This window comes from Thalassophryne amazonica, chromosome 8, assembly GCF_902500255.1.
Source record: "Thalassophryne amazonica chromosome 8, fThaAma1.1, whole genome shotgun sequence".
Taxonomy (NCBI): domain Eukaryota; kingdom Metazoa; phylum Chordata; class Actinopteri; order Batrachoidiformes; family Batrachoididae; genus Thalassophryne; species Thalassophryne amazonica.
The window spans coordinates 16,045,491-16,066,776 of NC_047110.1; the positions used below are offsets into that span (position 1 = coordinate 16,045,491).

The 21,286-nt window shown below is 41.6% G+C and overlaps 1 protein-coding gene across 1 annotated transcript; it reads right to left on the minus strand.

Moving 5' to 3' along the window:
• Window positions 1-1,214: 1,214 nt before the first annotated feature.
• cd59 (CD59 molecule (CD59 blood group)) lies at window positions 1,215-14,214 on the minus strand. Its single transcript, XM_034175769.1, has 3 exons — window positions 13,929-14,214; window positions 3,624-3,725; window positions 1,215-1,665 (listed from the first exon to the last, which is right to left on the minus strand). Exons 1-3 carry the CDS (start codon window positions 13,981-13,983, stop codon window positions 1,466-1,468), a joined length of 357 nt encoding a protein of 118 aa, XP_034031660.1. The 5' UTR covers window positions 13,984-14,214; the 3' UTR covers window positions 1,215-1,465.
• Between the last annotated feature and the right edge of the window lie 7,072 nt (window positions 14,215-21,286).

A 21,286-nucleotide genomic window follows, 5' to 3' on the forward strand; every position in this document is an offset into this window, starting at 1 on the left:
TCAGGACCTCCAAATCCGAGGCCATGGTTCTCGACCGGAAAAAGGTACCTTGCCCTCTTCTTGGTGGAGTGTCCTTGCCTCAAGTGGAGGAGTTTAAGTATCTCTGGGTCTTTTTCATGAGCGAGGGACAGATGGAGCGTGAGATCGACAGACGGATCGGTGCATCATCCGTAGTGATGCGGTCGCTGTATTGGACCTTTGTGAAGAGAGAGCTGAGCGGGGAGGCAAAGCTCTCGATTTACCGATCGATCTACGTTCAGACCCTCACCTATGGTCATGCGATTTGGCTCATGACTGAAAGAACGAGATCGTGAGTACAAGTGGCCGAGATGAGTTTCCTCTACAGGGTGGCTGGGCGCTCCCTTAGAGATAGGGTAAGGAGCTCGGTCACTCGGGAGGAGCTCGTAGTCGAGCCGCTGCTCCTCCATGTCGAAAGGAGCCAGCTGAGGTGGCTCGGGCATCTTTTCCGGATGCACCCTGGATGCCTCTCTGGAGAGGTGTTCCGGGCACGTCCCATTGTGTAGGAGGCCCCGGGGAAGACCCAGGACACGCTGGAGGGACTACGTCTCTCGGCTGGCTTGGGAACGCCTTGGGGTTCCCCCGGAGGAGCTGGGGGAGGTGTGTGTGGATCGGGAGGTCTGGGTGGCTTTGCTTGAGCTGCTGCCCCCGCGACCCGACTTCGGATAAAGCGGAAGAAAATGGATGGATGGATGGATATTTGTGATTGTTTGGTATGAATGAGTTCATAATGAAATCACACAGAAGTCATATGATGAAGTCATGTGATGGAGTCATATGATGCAGTCAGCCCTCTGATGCCTTTAATTAGATCATTTATTGTTGCCACTATCAATCACAGCTGTTTCCATTTATTTTTGTCTTCTCTGTGCACTAACTAGACGTTTCACTGATTGTCACCAAATGTCTTTTCGGAAGTTACCTTTGACCGTGTGTGATGGGCGTGCCGCTGTCTGACATATAAACAGCGATCAGGGTGACCCTCCTACTGGTCCTCAGCAGCAGCAGTAACAGACCCAGCAAACCTATGACTTTGTGTGTGAGGAGCTGTGACAACACGACTTGGTGCCACGTCTTTCGTAATGGTGGAAAAGTGTTTTTAACAATGACAGAAGGAAGCAGAATTTAGATTTTTTTTTTCTCCCCATCGTGTTAATTGAAAGTGAATCTGGAGGGTTTGAAAGCCCCAAAATGAGTTTTTATTTCCACCCATGAGTGAAACAGAAAAAGACACAATTAAAGACAACAGCACACAACAAGAATGAGAGTGTGATACAAAAATACAACATGTCTGTTCTGATATGTAATGTTAAATGAGAATTAGCATATATTGTGAAAAAGGTTTTTCTTCTTTCGGCTTAAAGTGCAATAGGCGACTGACAGAAAACAGTTTACTTTATGTTAACTTCACTAAACATCACCTATACTTAATGTGCACTTAGTAGATTCACGACAAACACCACCAAATACTCAGCAAGGAGCCCAGGAGACCCAGCATGGGCATTGCCGTGGTAACACCTGCACCAGAGTTACAGAGGTTGCTGCTGCAGCATCGGTAGTTAAAGCCGGAGATGGATGGAAACATCTGGCTGAGGCGGGAGTTATCGCAGTCTGTGTACCTGATACACTGACGGATGGTTTTCCCTCCTGCAGGCAAAAGGACACCAAATATAAGGGCACTAGAACCCAAATACATTTGGACAGTTACACTTTTTCTTTGTGTGTGTGTGTGTGTGTGTGTGTGTGTGTGTGTGTGTGTGTGTGTGTGTGTGTGTGTGTGTGTGTGTGTGTGTGTGTGTGTGTGTGTGTGTGTGTGTGTGTGTGTGTATACTATACCACCACATCCATCCATTTTCTAAACCCATTTATTCCAGTTCAGGTTCAGTTGTGCTGCTGGAGCCTTTGGTTGAGAGGCGGTTTACAGCCTGGACAGGAAGCCAGTCTATAGCACTGCCGACACATACTACAGTAGTGTTCAGAATAATAGTAGTGCTATGTGACTAAAAAGAGTAATCCAGGTTTTGAGTATATTTCTTATTGTTACATGGGAAACAAGGTACCAGTAGATTCAGTAGATTCTCACAAATCCAACAAGACAAAGCCTTCATGATATGCACACTCTTAAGGCTATGAAATTGGGCTGTTAGTAAAAAAAAAGTAGAAAAGGGGGTGTTCACAATAATAATAATAATGGCTGAATAATAATTCACCCATTGATCAGCTCCAGGATGATCAAAGACAGTCTGGAGTTACCTGTAAGTCCTGTGACAGTTAGAAGACGCCTGTGTGAACCTAATTTATTTGCAAGAATCCCCCGCAAAGTCCCTCTGTTAAATAAAAGACGTGCAGAAGAGGTTACAATTTGCCAAAGAACACATCAACTGGCCTAAAGAGAAATGGAGGAATATTTTGTGGACTGATGAGAGTAAAATTGTTCTTTTTTGTTGTTCAGTTCTGGGCTCTGGCTGGGCCACTCAAGGACATTGACTGAGTTGTCCTGAAGCCACTCCTTTGATATCTTGGCTGTGTGCTTAGGGTCATTGTCCTGCTGAAAGATGAACCGTCACCCCAGGGATGGCGCCTTGTTTCCTCCAAACATGATGCCTGGCATTCATGCCAAAGAGTTCAATCTTTGTCTTATCAGACCAGTGAATTTTGTTTCTAATGGTCTGAGAGTCCTTCAGGTGCCTTTTGGCAAATTCCAGGTAGGCTGCCATGTGACTTTTACTTAGGAGTGGCTTCTGTCTGACCACTCTACCATACAGGCCTGATTGGTGGATTGCTGCAGAGATGGTTGTCCTTCTGGAAGGTTCTCCTCTCTCCACAGAGGAATGCCGGAGCTCTGGCAGAGTGACCATTGGATTCTTGTTCACCTCACTGACTAAGACCCTTCTCTCCTGATCGCGCAGTTTAGACAGGCGACCAGCTCTAGGAAGAGTCCTCTTGGATCTGAACAACTTCTGTTTATGGATGATGAGGGCCACTGTGCTCATTGGGACCTTCAAAGCAGCAGAAATGTTTCTGTACCCTTTCCCCAGATTTGTACCTTGAGACAATCTTGTGTCAGAGGTCTACAGACAATTCCTTTGACTTCTTGCTTGGTTTGTGCTCTGACATGCTGTCAACTGTGGGACCTTGTATGTAGACAGGTGTGTGTCTTCAAATCATGTCCAATCAACTGAATTTACTCCAGGTGGACTCCAGTTAAGCTGTAGAAATATGTTAAGGATGATCAGTGGAAACAGGATGCACCTGAGCTCAATTTTGCACTTCATGGCAAAGGCTGTGAATACTTAAGTACGTGTGATTTCTTAGTTTGTTTGTTTTTTATTTTTAATAAATTTGCAAAAATCTCATCTTTTTCCACATTGTCATTATGGGGTGTTGTGTGTAGACGTTTGATGAAAAAATGAATTTCATCTATTTTAAAACACGGCTGTAACAGAACAAAATGTGGAAAAACTGACGCTTGTTTGTTTGTGTCTGTTCCCCCCCCCCCCCCCCCCCCCCACACACACACACACTCACTCTGCAGAACTTGAGCCATATCGATGTACTGACTGAACTTTGCAAGTGCGCAGTCGTGTTGAAAGCTCTGATCTCACCTCTTTCACTCAGAGATATGCACGAGTCCTCGTACGTGCACTCTTGCACGTTCTGACACACTCCCGTGTAATCTGAGCACTTATAGCAACGAAGTCCGGATGCTGCAGAAAAAAGAAGCAACAGGTTTCATTCAGTATGAGACACTGTGTCACCTCCAAACTGACCTCTAAACTTTTTTTTTTTTTTGGCAAACGAATGTACTTTACTCTGAGTATAGAACATACCACATGCTGTATGTTTTATCAAATACATCAGGGTAACCAGTTTATTACCAGTTGGAGAAAACAGGTGCTAAAAATATATTTTAGCATATAATAATCTCACAAACTCTGCTAACACACACAGAAAAACAAATTATTATTGTTTACGAGGGCTGTCAATAAAGTATAGGTCCTTTTTATTTTTTTCAAAAACTATATGGATTTCATTCATATGTTTTTACGTCAGACATGCTTGAACCCTCGTGCGCATGCGTGAGTTTTTCCACGCCTGTCGGTGACGTCATTCGCCTGTGAGCACTCCTTGTGGGAGGAGTCGTCCAGCCCCTCGTCGGAATTCTTTTGTCTGAGAAGTTGCTGAGAGACTGGCGCTTTGTTTGATCAAAATTTTTTCTAAACCTGTGAGACACATTGAAGTGGACACGGTTCGAAAAATTAAGCTGATTTTCAGTGAAAATTTTAAGGGCTGATGAGAGATTTTGAGGTGATACTGTCGCTTTAAGGACTTTTCACGGTGCGAGACGTCGCTCAGCGCTCTCAGCTGCCGTCGTCAGCCTGTTTCAAGCTGAAAACCTCCACATTTCAGGCTCTATTGATCCAGGACGTCGTGAGAGAACAGAGAAGTTTCAGAAGAAGTCGGTTTCAGCATTTTATCCGGATATTCCACTGTTAAAGGAGATTTTTTTTAATGAAAGACGTGCGGACGGATCCGCGCGTCGGGACGCAGCTGACGCGGTGCGGCGGCACAGGAAAAACACCTCCGTGTTGATAACCATTTGTAAAATCCAGGCGGCTTTTGATGGCTTTCAGTGGAGTGAGTATATGAGAAATTGTTTAACAGGCAGGACATGTTCCAACTTGTCCTTCAGGCTTCCAACAGAGGTGTTTTTCCTGTGGCGGAGCGTCGCGTCGGCTGCGTCCCGACGCGCGGATCCGTCCGCACGTCTTTCATTAAAAAAAATCTCCTTTAACAGTGGAATATCCGGATAAAATGCTGAAACCGACTTCTTCTGAAACTTCTCTGTTCTCTCACGACGTCCTGGATCAATAGAGCCTGAAATGTGGAGGTTTTCAGCTTGAACAGGCTGATGACGCCGCCTGAGAGCGCTGCGCGACGTCTCGCACCGTGAAAAGTCCTTAAAGCGACGGTCTCACCTCAAAATCTCTCATCAGCCGTTAAAATTTTCACTGAAACCAGCTTAATTTTTCGAACCGTGTCCACTTCGATGTGTCTCACAGGTTTAGAAAAAAGTTTGATCAAACAAAGCGCCAGTCTCTCAGCAACTTCTCAGACAAAGGAATTCCGACGAGGGGCTGGACGACTCCTCCCATAAGGAGTGCTCACAGGCGAATGACGTCACCGACAGGCGTGGAAAAACTCACGCATGCGCACGAGGGTTCAAGCATGTCTGACGTAAAAACATATGAATGAAATCCATATAGTTTTTGAAAAAAATAAAAAGGACCGTTACTTTATTGACAGACCTATTTATTTTTTATTTATTAGATTTTTCTATCCGTCTTGTCTGCATGCATAAATCTGTGTAATGTGAGTTTATAACCCTGAAATACATTAAGAAAAAAACTACTAAGAAAAACTTTACAAATATTTGACAGATCTAATTTTTTTTATTTTTATTTATTTATTTATTGTCAATAGATGCCAGCTGTCAGCACATTAGCACAGCTGCTCCTCTTCAACAGTCATCTTCATCCACATTTTTGAGAAAAAGCACACCCATCTTTGTAGATACATTTTCATTTTTAATTTCTTTTTAAATATCCAACTAACTCATTACCAAATTAATCGAAAAAACAGTTAAAGACAAGTGATCTCGTACTATGTCCTGCCCCTCAGGAGTAAAGGACATCACCACCAAAATACAGAGGTATGTAAAAGTTTGGGCACCCCTTATGATTTCCGTGATTTTCCTTTATAAATCATTGGTTGTTTGGATCAGCAAATTCAGTTAAATATGTCATATAGCAGACAAACACAGTGATATTTGAGAAGTGAAATGAAGTTTATAGGATTTATCGAAAGTGTGCAATAAATCTTTAAACAAAATTAGGCAGGTGCATAAATTTGGGCACCCCAACAGAAAAAATACATCAATATTTAGTAGATCCTCCTTTTGCAAAAATAACAGCCTCTAAACGCTTCCTATAGCTTCCAATGAGAGTCTGGATTTTGGTTGAAGGTATTTTGGACCATTCTTCTTTACAAAACATCTCAGGTTTGTTGGTTTCTGAGCATGGACAGCCTGCTTAAAATCACACCACAGATTTTCAGTAATATTCAGGTCTGGGACTAAGACCTGAATATTAATATCCTGTAGGATGCAGTTCTCTATCTCCTACACCGTGCTCTTACGTACTTGGATGTGTGTGTGGGGAGAGGGGGGGGCATTGTGAGGATGTTGTTTTTTGACTTCTCCAGTGGTTTTAATACAATCCATCCCAGCCTCCTGCAGGAGAAACTTAACATCATGGCTGTGGACCCTCACCTTGTATGCTGGATGTCGGACTGTTTGACCAACAGGCCACAGTTTGTTTGTGCTGGGGGAGCTGTAGGTCTTCCTCATTGATCTGCAGCACTGGAGCTCCTCAGGGCACGGTGCTCTCCTCTCGCCCCTTCTCTTCACCCTCTATACTGCTGATTTTCAACTCAGGTACATGCCACATGCAGAAGTTTTCTGATGACACTGCAATTGTGACATGTATTAAGGAGGGCGAGGAGGGGGAGTACAGGGGCTTGGTGGAGGATTTTGGGAGGTGGTGTCAGCAGAATAAGCTCCTGCTGAACACCACCAAGATAAAGGAGGTGGTGCTCAATTTTTGATGGAGGCCAACTTCTCTGCAGCCTATCGTTATTCATGGATCACCTGGGGCTGCAGCTGGACAATAGGCTGAGCTGGACAGCCAACATGGACGCTGTGTACAAGAAGGGGCAGAGTTGGATGTACTTTCTTAGAAGGCTGGCTTCTTTTAGTGTCAGTTCGAACCTTCTGTCCATGTTTTATCACTCCATTGTGTCCAGTGTCTTCTTTTTATGGTGTTGTGTGTTGGGGGAGCAGTTCTAAGAAAAAAGACATTCTCCAGTTGAAACGGCTCATTAAGAAGGCGGGCTCTGTGGTTGGACTGGGTCTGGACTCTGTGGAGAAGGTGGTGGAGCACAGGACGCTCTCCAAGATCAGGGCGATCCTGTCCAATCAGAACCGCCCACTGAACTCCGTTTTCTCTCACCAGAGAAGCACCGTGAGCAACAGATTCCTCTCAGTGAGGTGCTCCACTGAGAGACTGAAGAACGTGTTTGCCCCTTGCGCTCTCAGGCTGTATAATTCAGCCAGGAGCAGGAGATGTGAACTGGAAATGCCATAAATGTCCCATATAGTGCCTTAAAGTCCTTCTACTTTTTACTTGAATTTTATTGTGCTGTATTATTTATTGTTACTTTTATATGCACTTTTAATATGTGTGTTTTATTTGTGTGAATGGGAGCAACAGACCACCACATAATTTCCTTCTGGATTACTAAAGTATCTATCCATCGATCCATCCATCCATGATGGCAATTCCAGAATGTTGTACTTGTTCCTCTGCATTAATGCCTTAGTCGATTTTGAGCAGTGTTTATGGTCGTTGTCTTGTTGAAATATCCAGCCCCGGCGCAACTTCAACTTTGTCACTGATTCATGAACATTGTTCTCAAGAATCTACTGATATTGACTGGAATCCATATGACCCTCAACTTTAATAAGAATCCCAGTACCTGCACTGGCCACACAGCCTGACAGAATGATGGAACCACCTCCAAATTTTACTGTAGGTCACAAGTGTTTTTCTTGGAATGCTGTGTTCTTTTTCAGCCAGGCATACCGGCCCTTGTTATGTCCAAATAACTCAATTTTAGTGTCATCAGTCCACAGCACCTTATTCCAAAATGAAGCTGGCTTGTCCAAATGTGTTTTAGCATACCTCAAGCAACTCTGTGGCGTGTATGCAGAAAAGGCTTGCTCTGCATTACAGCATCATCCAGCATCTCCTTCTGCAAAGTGTGTTGTATAGTTGAATGATGCACAGAGACACTATTTGCAGCAAGATCATGCTGTTGGTCTTTGGAGCAGGTCTGTGGGTTGACTATGACTGTTCTCACCATCCTTTGCTTCAGTTTATCTGAGATTTTTCTTGGCCTGCCACTTCAGGCCTTAACTAGTACAGTGCCTGTGGTCTTCCATTTCCTCATTATGTTCCTCACAGTGGAAACTGACAGCGGAAATCTCTGAGACAGCTTTTTGTATCCTTCCCCTAAACCATAATGTTGAACAGTCTTTGTTTTCAGGTCATTTGAGAGTTGTTTAGAGGCTCCCATGTTGCCACTCATTAGAAGAGATGCAAAAAGAGAAACGTTTGCAAATGGTCACCTTAAATACCCTTTCTCATGAATGGATTCACCTGTGTAAGGAGGTCAAGGGTCAATGAGCTTACCAAATCAATTTTGTGTTCCAATAATTAGTGCTAAATGTATTCAAATCAATACAATGACAAATTTATGCACCTACCTAATTTTGTTTCAATAATTATTGCACACTTTTGTAAATGCTAGAAACTTCATATCACTTCTCAAATATCAGTGTGTTCATCTGCTATATGATATACTTAACTGAAATTTCTGATCCAGACAACCAATGATTTATAAAGGAAAATAATGAAAATTGTCAGGGGTGCCCAAACTTCTACATACAACTGTAACTAATGCTTTCTTTTCAGTAACACAGTAAAATGCTGCACTGCCACACAATCAATCAATCAATCAATTTTTTTTATATAGCGCCAAATCACAACAGTTGCCCCAAGGCGCTTTATATTGTAAGGCAAGGCCATACAATAATTATGTAAAACCCCAACGGTCAAAACGACCCCCTGTGAGCAAGCACTTGGCTACAGTGGGAAGGAAAAACTCCCTTTTAACAGGAAGAAACCTCCAGCAGAACCAGGCTCAGGGAGGGGCAGTCTTCTGCTGGGACTGGTTGGGGCTGAGGGAGAGAACCAGGAAAAAGACATGCTGTGGAGGGGAGCAGAGATCGATCACTAATGATTAAATGCAGAGTGGTGCATACAGAGCAAAAAGAGAAAGAAACAGTGCATCATGGGAACCCCCCAGCAGTCTACGTCTATAGCAGCATAACTAAGGGATGGTTCAGGGTCACCTGATCCAGCCCTAACTATAAGCTTTAGCAAAAAGGAAAGTTTTAAGCCTAATCTTAAAAGTAGAGAGGGTGTCTGTCTCCCTGATCTGAATTGGGAGCTGGTTCCACAGGAGAGGAGCCTGAAAGCTGAAGGCTCTGCCTCCCATTCTACTCTTACAAACCCTAGGAACTACAAGTAAGCCTGCAGTCTGAGAGCGAAGCGCTCTATTGGGGTGATATGGTACTACGAGGTCCCTAAGATAAGATGGGACCTGATTATTCAAAACCTTATAAGTAAGAAGAAGAATTTTAAATTCTATTCTAGAATTAACAGGAAGCCAATGAAGAGAGGCCAATATGGGTGAGATATGCTCTCTCCTTCTAGTCCCCGTCAGTACTCTAGCTGCAGCATTTTGAATTAACTGAAGGCTTTTTAGGGAACTTTTAGGACAACCTGATAATAATGAATTACAATAGTCCAGCCTAGAGGAAATAAATGCATGAATTAGTTTTTCAGCATCACTCTGAGACAAGACCTTTCTGATTTTAGAGATATTGCGTAAATGCAAAAAAGCAGTCCTACATATTTGTTTAATATGCGCTTTGAATGACATATCCTGATCAAAAATGACTCCAAGATTTCTCACAGTATTACTAGAGGTCAGGGTAATGCCATCCAGAGTAAGGATCTGGTTAGACACCATGTTTCTAAGATTTGTGGGGCCAAGTACAATAACTTCAGTTTTATCTGAGTTTAAAAGCAGGAAATTAGAGGTCATCCATGTCTTTAGACACAGAGACACGTGTGTCTTTATATTTGTGTTTCATGACTTCATATAATATTTTATTGTTTAGTTTTTTTAGTGTTACGTTGTAAAGTTTGTTGTAAAGTCTTATATCTGCCGTACTGTATATATACTGAAATTTTATCTGTATTTGGTGAAAAAGTTTGAAACATCTAAACGTGACTCAGGGGCAACTTAGAGATGAATGAAACAAGATGTATTTACACAAATTTGTTCTGTTTGCTTGAAGATTAAAGTCAGTTTTTAAAGCAGAAGTCCACTAAGTTTCAATATGTGTATTTGTTTTCAAATCTTTTTGAGCAGCAGCCACACTTCAAATGAACATACATGTAATTAAATACCATAAATAACCATACGTGTGTGTGTATCCGCAGTGAAAGCAGCACTCCGGGTTAATGGCAAGCCGTCACCTTGCTCAACAGAAAAATTGGAGCACAGACGTCTTAGGCCAATTAACCACACAACAATCCATATTATTACAGATATTTGTAATAACATGCTCATAATAACGGTCATAATAACGGTCATGTTATTGTTAGACATTACCACCATGCAGTGGTGGGCATAGCTAACCAAAAAGGTAGCTTTGATAACCATTAATCTGATAACTGCAAAGTTATCTTTTATGATGCTAAACTGCTAAAAAAAAATGTATCTTTATTACAGATGAGATAACTGATAACTTTTAGTATTGATTCGGACGTGGCCACAGCTTCTGATAAACCAGTTTCACTTTCACTTTTCATAAATTCAAGGATCACAAACACATAAGAACATACGAACAATGAATGAATAAAAAATAAAACCCCAAACACTGTCATCATCTTTCAAAGGCAATAAAACACAGTATTACAAGTCACAGTTTATCTCGGTATTAGATACACCGTCATTTACAAACTAAAAAGCTGCTGCTTTTTTCACACACTTTTAACTCTGTGGCTTAAACAACCGAAATACGTCCATTAATGCCTTGATTGGCAGAGTAAAATACACGTAGTAAATATAAATTCTTACCTGTTAGTTTCAGTGGGATTCATCTGAATAAATAATCCACATAAAGCGTCCATTTTTTTTTTATCCAAAAACAGTGTCTAAATGTGAAGAAAAGTCCCTCTGTACACACAGCTGTGCCATGAGAGCTCCTGTCCCCAACTGAGTCTTGGCAATTAACTTACAGCCACAAAGAAATAAAATAAAATAATGTTAAAATTGGTCCGTTTTGTTTTGTGTTGACTCACTCACTGTAACATCCAAAGTGAACCTGAGCTACACTACCCACAATGCTCCCTGCGGTGACCGGTCAATCACATTTTGTGCTTAATGATGACGTCCTCAGCAAGCGACAGGCAGCCAGTCTAATATAAACACAACAGATGCACTAAAAATTTTGATTTCAGGTTATCGGACTGAAAGTTATCGGAACTAAATTTATCGGAAGATAATTGGTCCGATGATGGTTTTAAAATTTATCTGAAAAGCTAATCCGCTACCAAAAACATTAGCTTTGATAATTATCTTTTATCGGATTAGCTGAACTGAGCCCACCACTGCCACCATACTATGTGATACTAATGCCTTCTAAAATATGACATTTTCAAGAGACACGAATGATTAAATCCATCGTGAATCACTGCTTTAAGGCACTCACCTTGGTCACGTTGTCAGCCAGTCTGTAAATAAACTTAACATTTATAAAAAAATAACACTAAAGCTTCTTTTTCTTTGTGTTTATCCACAAATTGCAAACCAGTTTTACAGTTGCATACACCACCACCTATTGTTCCAGAATGTGTGGATCCCAGTGCTGCCGACCGAATGGATGCCCTAAAAATTGATCCGTCCTGCCTTCACTGCGCATTCTTCACTAGCCGCGGTACACTGCTTATCACCTTGTTTCTGCTTAAAACTGCACTCCGGTCATCATCTATTTCAGCGAGAGATATCTGAAGTTTTTCTTCAACAATCATTTCCACATAAATTCAACATTATTTCATCATTAAAGACGGAGGAAGGAATCAGAGCACCGCGGCTACACAAGCTGCTAGCTGATGCATTCACTGCGCGCCGGTCATTTCAAAGCGTCACGGTCATTTCTGCTTCAAACAACCTCATTTCTGCTTAAACCTGACTTTAGATTGATGTAAGAGTTTTTACTTTGTGATCTGATGGTTAATAATCACATTAATCCATTTGATTGCTTGGTTGAAGAGACGCGCTGCTGAGCTCCAAAATGACGCATGCACAGTGAAGGCAGGGCGGACCAATTTTTCGGTCTGTGACACCGTCATAAGTCAATACAATACAGAACGTGAAACAATAAAATGAAAACAACAACAAAAAAAAAAAGCAAAATGTACAATAAATATTTTAACAGTATTAGAAAACAACACGTTTTATCATTTTAGCACAATCATACAACACTTTTAAAAGACAGACTTTATACAAATGTTGACTAACTGAACCGTGGGCTATACACATTCTAACTACTTCATTAGTTAATTTACCTTGTGCAGTGGACATGTATAGAACTTTTTTTTCATTAAGATAAATAGATGTACAAATGGCAGATGTTGGTCAGTCAAGCTTATCAGTTGGGAACTACTGGGTGGAGAAAAATTAGGTGTTAAATAAATTGTAGCACTCACAAAGTGCACACCTCAGCCGAGGAAAAACTCTTTAAACTTAAGTGCAGGGCACTGAAAAAAAACTCCCAGCACACCATGATTAAAGGCTACAGAAAACAAGAGCAGACCCAGAGTGCTATTATTATTATTATTTAATGTATTTGAGGTGTTTTACCACTACTTGTCATTTAAAAAAAAAATCGCGCTGTTGAGGAAAACCTCAAGTGCATTTCAGTGCTATTCTCTAGGGGGCAGCATAACCTTGCCAGTAGCCAGTACATTATAGTACTTACATAGTATCTGCAGTATGTTTATAGGCACTCCCCCAGTATTAAAACACTGCTGTATCATTCCATAGAACTGACAATTTTTGGCCAAGTGGTTAGTGTGCTTGGCTTTGGTGCAGAAGGTTCCTGGTTCAAACCCCACCCCTGCCACATTTCTCCATGTAATGTAGAGTTGCGTCAGGAAGAACATCCGGTAGTAAAAGTTGTGTCAGCTCAACATGCAGATCCACCTCAGATCTGCTACAGTGACCCTGAGTGAAAAGCAAGGGAGCAGCTGAAGGGACTTTTACTTAATGAAAACTTTAATTTAATTGTAATCATCAGGTAGAAGTAGCATAAGTTCTAGGAACAACTGACTTTAAGTTTATGAACTCAAAAATATTGTGGCAACTGATGACCTCAGTATTTTTGAGTTCTGCTGACTTGTTTGGCCAAATCACAACAAACAGCACTATATAAATAAAATTGATTGATTGATTGATTGATTGATTGTTTGGGGTTACAGCGTAGAGATAGGGTGAGAAGCTCAGCCGTCTGTGTGGCGCTCGGAGTAGAACCGCTGCTCCTTCACGTTGAAGGGAGCCAACTGAAGCAGTTCGGGCATCTGATAAGGATGCCCCCTGGGCACCTCCCTAGGGAGGTGTTCCAGGCACGTCCATCTGGGAGGAGACCCCGGGGAAGACCCACGACTAGGTGGAGAAATTCTATCTTCTTTATGGGTTATCCCGCTCACAAACGCACGCCAGTGAAAACATTCGCTCCTTGACAGCAGTAATAATTTCATTCCACAAGTAATTTTTTTTATTTAAATATTATTTTTCTAAGTTGATCAGGCACAAGATGATGTTCAGCATCTAAAATATGAAAGTTTTGATTCATTTTAACAATTTTTTTGTTACCGCACTTCTGCATTTGTCGTATTTCACATTTTTGTTGATATTAATCTTCCAGCAGAGGAAGTAAAGAAAAGCTCTTGTAACTAACTGTTTGTGGGTCATTTTAATGACAAACACAGTCAGCCTCTTTCTGCAAAATAATGAGCTGTCATTCTGTGAACATGTAAGAGTCCAAATGAAGGTGACAATACTTTTTACTAAAGTTTCAGGATAATTTAAGCAGAGTTTTGTGTGTCTGTGTGTGTGTGTGTGTGTGTGTGTGTGTGTGTGTGTGTTGCACTCACCCACATCAAGCATCCCAAAGCAGGTGAGCAGACACAGGCCGAAGCAGCTCCTCATGTCGCCTCCTGGTGCTCTCAGGCTGTTTGTGAGCTGCGCTCTGCGTTGGCTGGCGGTTTCTGTGCGCTGGGACCGCAGAGGGACGACAGACACTCGACATGAGCTCAGAACGCCTCTTTGTCCACGAGGCCACAAAGACTTGCTGTCTGGCCAAAACACAGCCTCTTCCTCCTCCTCCTGACAGTCTCTGCAGCCTCACTGAGGCCTTTACTGTGCACGCCATCCTGTGCACGCCGTCCTGTGCATGTTTTACTCCATCACGTAATCAGACCTGCTTCCTCTGATACTTTTATAGATCTCTGCAAACATTCAGTATATCACATCACCAGAGTGATGATTGTGTGTCTGCATTATCACCCGCCGTGACATTTAAGTTTTGGCACTTATGGTGTCTGCATGCCTGTGAGGCATTTGAGGCGTTTCCCCTCAAATGGCACTCTGATGCCAGCTTCTCCCACTGGACACACACTGACAACATTCTGCTGTTTGTGTGAGGCCGTTATGGTGAACTGGATCAAAGAAGGATTTTCTTAAGGATGTGAAATTTCCACTACAGTTTGCCAGAAGGCACATGATAGACTGGAGCCAAGATTTGATCCTCTTTCTCTACTCCACTCCACCATGAAGCCAAAGGGTCTTTAGAGTCATCATCATGGGGGTTTGGTGGCTTCCCTCACTAGTTTCCTTCTTGCATGGTCACTCAGTTTTTGAGAAATGGAGCATAGCGCAGGTTCTATCAGGAAGACTCAGGTTTTAGCTTATTTAGCTTATTCGCGAATTTATAAAACCTGTTATCTAGTCAGAAGCAGATGATCTCAATTTCAGCATTAACGGCAACTAATATGAAATGCCAAAGCCATTTAAAGATGTAATCCTGACTCACCTCCTGCGTGTTTACAGACGCTGTCTGAGGCTTTGCCTTCTCCACCCTGCTGCTTCCTGGTTGCTTCCTGTCATGCCTCCATATTCTGTTGCGCCCTGTGTGTTGCTGGCCTTGCCTCTGCCTCCTCTTCGTGTCGTCTTCACCTGGCTCCTGCATCCACCTTGGTCGCCGTCCTGTGCAGCGCCCTCCTCCACCCCACTGCCACCATTTTTAGCTCATCTGACGCCGGACAGGTAGGCTATGTCTGTGCCTTCTTCCAACGGCAGGATTTGAGTGTGTTCCAATGCCATCAGGAATGGGGACCAGACTCAAAACAAAGACTATCTCATTTGTACATATACACAGTCATACATACACACAATCACACATAAACACAGTCACACATATACACAGTCACACATACACACAGTCATACATACACACAGTTATACATACACACAATCATACATACACACAGTCATACATACACACAGTTATACATATACACAGTCATACATACACACAGTCATACATACACACAATCACACATAAACACAGTCATACATACACACAGTCATACATATACACAGTCATACATACACACAATCACACATAAACACAGTCACACATATACACAGTCATACATACACACAATCACACATAAACACAGTCACACATATACACAGTCATACATACACACAGTTATACATACACACAATCATACATACACACAGTCATACATATACACAGTCATACACACACACAGTCATACATACACACAGTCATACATACACACAGTTATACATACACAGTTATACATAAACACAGTCATACATATACACAGTCCATACAAAACACACAGTCCATACATACACACAGTCCCATACATACACACAGTTATATCATATACACAGTCATACATATACACAGTCATACATACACACAGTTATACATACACACAAGCATACATACACACCAGTCATACTATACCACAGTCATACAAACACACAGTCATACATACACACAGTTATACATATACACAGTTATACATATCACACAATCACACATAAACACAGTCACACATATACACAGTCATACATACACACAGTTATACATATACACAGTTATACATACACACAATCATACATACACAGTCATACATATACACAGTCATACAAACACAGTCATACATACACACAGTCATACATACACACAGTTATACATATACACAGTTATACATACACACAGTCATACATATACACAGTCATACAAACACACAGTCATACATACACACAGTCATACATACACACAGTTATACATATACACAGTCATACATATACACAGTCATACATACACACAGTTATACATACACACAATCATACATACACACAGTCATACATATACACAGTCATACAAACACACAGTCATACATACACACAGTTATACATATACACAGTTATACATACACACAGTCACACATATACACAGTCATACATATACACAGTTATACATATACACAGTCATACATATACACAGTTATACATATACACAGTTATACATACACACAATCACACATAAACACAGTCACACATAAACAGTCACACATATACACAGTCATACATACACACAGTTATACATACACACAATCATACATACACACAGTCATATATATACACAGTCATACAAACACACAGTCATACATACACACAGTTATACATATACACAGTTATACATACACACAATCACACATAAACACAGTCACACATATACACAGTCATACATACACACAGTTATACATACACACAATCACACATAAACACAGTCACACATATACACAGTCATACATACACACAGTTATACATACACACAATCATACATACACACAGTCATACATATACACAGTCATACAAACACACAGTCATACATACACACAGTTTATACATATACACAGTTATACATACACACAATCATACATACACACAGTCATACAAACACACAGTCATACATACACACAGTTATACATATACACAGTTATACATACCCACAATCATACATACACACAGTCATACATATACACAGTCATACATACACACAGTCATACATATACACAGTCATACAGTTTTTATTTATGAAATAAATGTTCATGTTGTTTACCTCCTGAGTCTTAAAGGTAGAACTGCATACTCCACAGATTTACTGTTACAGGCACTGCAGTTTGGTAAGCAAAAAGTTGGGAAAAAAATCCTAAATGTTGGTAGCTCTCATATCAACTACCAATGTTGTGTAATAATAGAAATAGATCATAGTTTGCAGGCACTTTTAAACTATCTGAGCTAGCTGTCCTAGCTCAGTCAAAGACCAAAGTGGACGTCAACCTCAGTTTCTACAATATTTCCATCCACCATCTTGAGATTTTGAGTGAGAAAATGGATTATTGCAAATGGACTCCACCTTTCTCCTTAAATAACTCCACATTCAGAAAGTGATTTTGATCACTGTGTTCTTAGGGATTGAAACAGAATATTTATTACTAAACGTTCAGTAGTGGCATTGCATTAAAATCAATTTTAAGGTAATTTTGTGTGAGAACACACACCCGCTACAGACTGTTAGTATCGCTGACAGAATAACAGACTTTTTTTAATTTAAAGATCAGTTCCATGGAGTGGACAGCCGCTGGTTTAGCTGCCACAGAGGAGCTGCTGTTTCTGTATCCAGCTGCAGACGGAATCTGCGTGGCCTTTGTCCAAACCTTAGCTTTGCATTCAAACTACTTCAGACTTGCTGCAGTTAACAGTACTGGTTTAATGCGCTACTAGTGCACACCACAGTTACACTGTGTGTTTCTGTCCACTTGTAAACAGTTCTCCATCACTGGCAGCTTTCTGATGAACGAAACATTTGTTTCTTGCTTGAAAATGAAACAAGTAATATAATAAAAATCCAAAAACCTTGTGGATGGTAGCTGACATTTATAATGGTGGTAATAAATTATGCAAAGTTTCTGTAATGATTTTAACTGAAAGTGCAGCAAATTAAAATGAGAAAGTTTTGTGAATAATTGTATTTATTATTGGGCACATTTAGTTGATGTCATGTGTTACAACTGGCAAGGTTGAGATATTTCCTTTGTTCAGAGCTGGTCTGGTGACCAGTAGAGGTGGGCGGATCAATCCTAATATCGATAATATTGATACCAACGCTGGTATTGATACTGAACGATCCTCGTGTAAAAAGATCGATACTCAAGCTTTTTTTCTCTCGCGCATGCACTGACTTCTGTGCATGCAGATTCATCAAAGTGTACTCTCTGTCTGTAAGAGCAGCACTGCACTGTGTCACACAACACGGAAAAGCACACCCTTGTATTGTGGTTTGTCAGCCCTCTACCTCAGGAGATTTTAAGTTGTGTTGAGTGGTATTTTTTAAACAAAAATGTTGATTGTGATAATAAAGTATTTTGTTGTCACGTACAATGTTTGGCGAAATTCTGTCCTAGGTCTTTTGGATCCTTTGGATCTATGAAGTTTAAATTTGAAAAAGTATTGGTATTGGTATAGATATCGGCGATACTGGGCCTGTATTTACTTGGTATCAGATCAATACCAAAATTCATAGTATCGCCCACCTCTAGTGACCAGCGACTGATTAATGGTGATATCAACATCCATTGTTTACCATTGTTACTTAATATCCCTATTTTCTCCAAAAGTATTAGTCCTATTAACTTTCCGTTTTCACGGCGTTCATCCTTGACCCAAATACGTAAGCATGCCAAATGGGAAACGTCACCTCTCCCTAGTTTCTCCATGAATGACGGTACACACACGTATGCATACATGCACACAGAGGCCACTTCGCTTTTAATAAATAGATGGCTTCTAAATACATTATTTTGTCTTTTCTATTAATATTACTGCTAATAATAAGTGTTTTGTTTCCTTATGATGTCTCCTTTTTTTCCTCTTCCACTGATGTTCGCTGCTGTTTGTCAACAAGATTGCTCAAAAGACATGACTCGATTTCACAGAAATCTGGTGGACAGGTAAACTTAATCATTGATCAAGGTCAAGTAATGTGTGAGTAATAGAACCTGAATGACTTAAAGTAGCAGGTGGCTTCCCTCACTCTTCTCTGTCCAGCAGGGCCACTCAGAGAAACTGGCTACTTGACACAGATTTACCACACACTACCGTACTAATGACTGATGTTATAAAGTCCAAGACACATTCAGAGACTTGGGAATGTTCATGTATCCATCTACTGACTCGTCTCAAGAACAATGACTGTAAAAAGTGATGATTTATCCTTAGGGCCCCTTCACACAACACGATAGAAGGAGCTACCGCATAACTATCGCATGAAGGAGGCATTGCATGCCATTCGTGAAAAATCAGAGCCGCCTCTAAAGCCTCGTACACCTGTCGCTACATCTATTCCCGCACACCAGCAGCTGAAAGACAGTGTGCCCTGTGAGAGACAATTCGAAGGAAAGGTGATGTAACACAATGTTAAACAGTTCAATGTCCCCAGCTCTTTTGAAACGTGTTTGCAGGCATCCATTTCAAAATGAGCAAATATTTGCACAAAAACAATAAAGTTTATCAGTTTGAAAATTAAATCATCTTCGTGATTCTCTCATCTTAGTGGTGTATTCAATTGAATATAGGTTGATGAGGATTTGCAAATCGTATTCTGTTTTATCTACATTTTACACAACGTCTCAACTTCATTGGTATTGGGTTGTATGAGTATTTTTTACGCCATGCACTTTCATGAATATTATTGTCATTTTTCACTGCGCGGTTATGTACACACACACACAGCCAAAAGGATCATTTCCTTCTCTACTGCAGCAGCAGCAGTGACTCCTTCTTCCTCATTGGTTGGCTGGCTTGTGAATTTTCCACCAATCACAAGTCACTAACCCCACGTGTGTTCACTAACCCCACATGTGTTTGATCACAGCCCACTCACCCCACGTGGGTCTGATTGTGTAATAGTTTTGTCTTATTATTGGAGGAAAGCGTGTGTGGTTAGTGTTTTGTTGTTGTTTTTTTTTTTTGTTGTTGTTTTTTTTGAATAACTGAAGCAAGCGCTTCAGTTATTTTTTTTAACTGGAGGAAGACGAAGCGCACAGCGCGTTGTCAGAGTCTGAAACAGACAGTGAGGATTCTGGTGCTGAAAGAGATGATCCCTCTTTTGTTCTGGAGGATCAACCAAAGCAGGTGGATCCACCAACATGCGCACGGAGATCTGAACCGTCAGAGCGAGCACTTCTGTTTCCAGATCCACATCTCCGCCGGACGCACAGCAGCGACACACCCCAGTGCTGACTGCTGGAACACGATGGACTATGCAGACACTGGTCCAGCAGTAAGCAGATTTCAGCCTCGAAGAACACCAAGAGTCCAGGTTGATGTTGGGATGGTGTCGTAACACGGACCCACAACAGGGGGCGCAAATGAACGGACAATGGATAAGAAAAGGAGTAACAATTTAATGTTGTGAAGGCACACAACAGAATACAGACAGAAAAATAATGGATGCCAATTATACACAAGAGGACTGTGGGCAGGCTCGAAGATAGGAGACCTCTGGTGATCGAAGAGTCGGGGCCCACACCGCTTCCACCACCAACGGCCTGAAGAACACCGGAGCCGCCAAGTCCTGAGTCCCCAGGTGGTCTCTGTCTCCGTTGTCGGCCCTGGTACTGCTGGCAGACAAGAAAAAGATGACGGTGAGTGTGAGTCCTCACACCAGCAACCTTACGCACAATTCCTCCGGGAGGGAAAACCTCCACCTCCAGATACGTTATCACTCGTGCCGCTCCTGTTTGTCCCTCTTTGGATGGAATGAGAGACGAAGACCGTCGTCCCTCTCACTATCCGCCAATCCAATCTCCACAGACTTCACAGGTGTACGGCTGCACAAAGATCACAATTTGAAAAAACACTCAGAAAGTACAGCAGAGAAGACTACCTCTAGTGGTAGATGATTTCTCGGCAAGGAGGTGGAGTTGTAATCCGCTTCTTATGAGGTGGTTGATGAGAGACAGCTGGTGTGGTTGACAAGTGACAGCTGTCACTTCCAATGGCTCCGGCGCCTCTCATGCTTGAAGCCCGCACTCCAAGCAGGGCGCCGACTGGTGGTGGTGGGCCAGCAGTACCTCCTCTTCAGCGGCCCACACAACAGTTGATACACTTTCCACCCAAAGTCCAAAAGACCTTTTTCTTTTGTTTTTTGCAACTGACACAATTAGAACAATCTGCACCAACACCAATAAAATTGCTGCAAAAAACAAGGCATCAAGGAAAAATACAACTGGACAGACATTGAAACAGAAGATCTGTACAAATTTTTTGGAATTCTGATATACATGTCGTTGGACTGCTGGAAACAAAATAATATTTTGTCTGTAGCCTTTCCAGCAAAGTAATG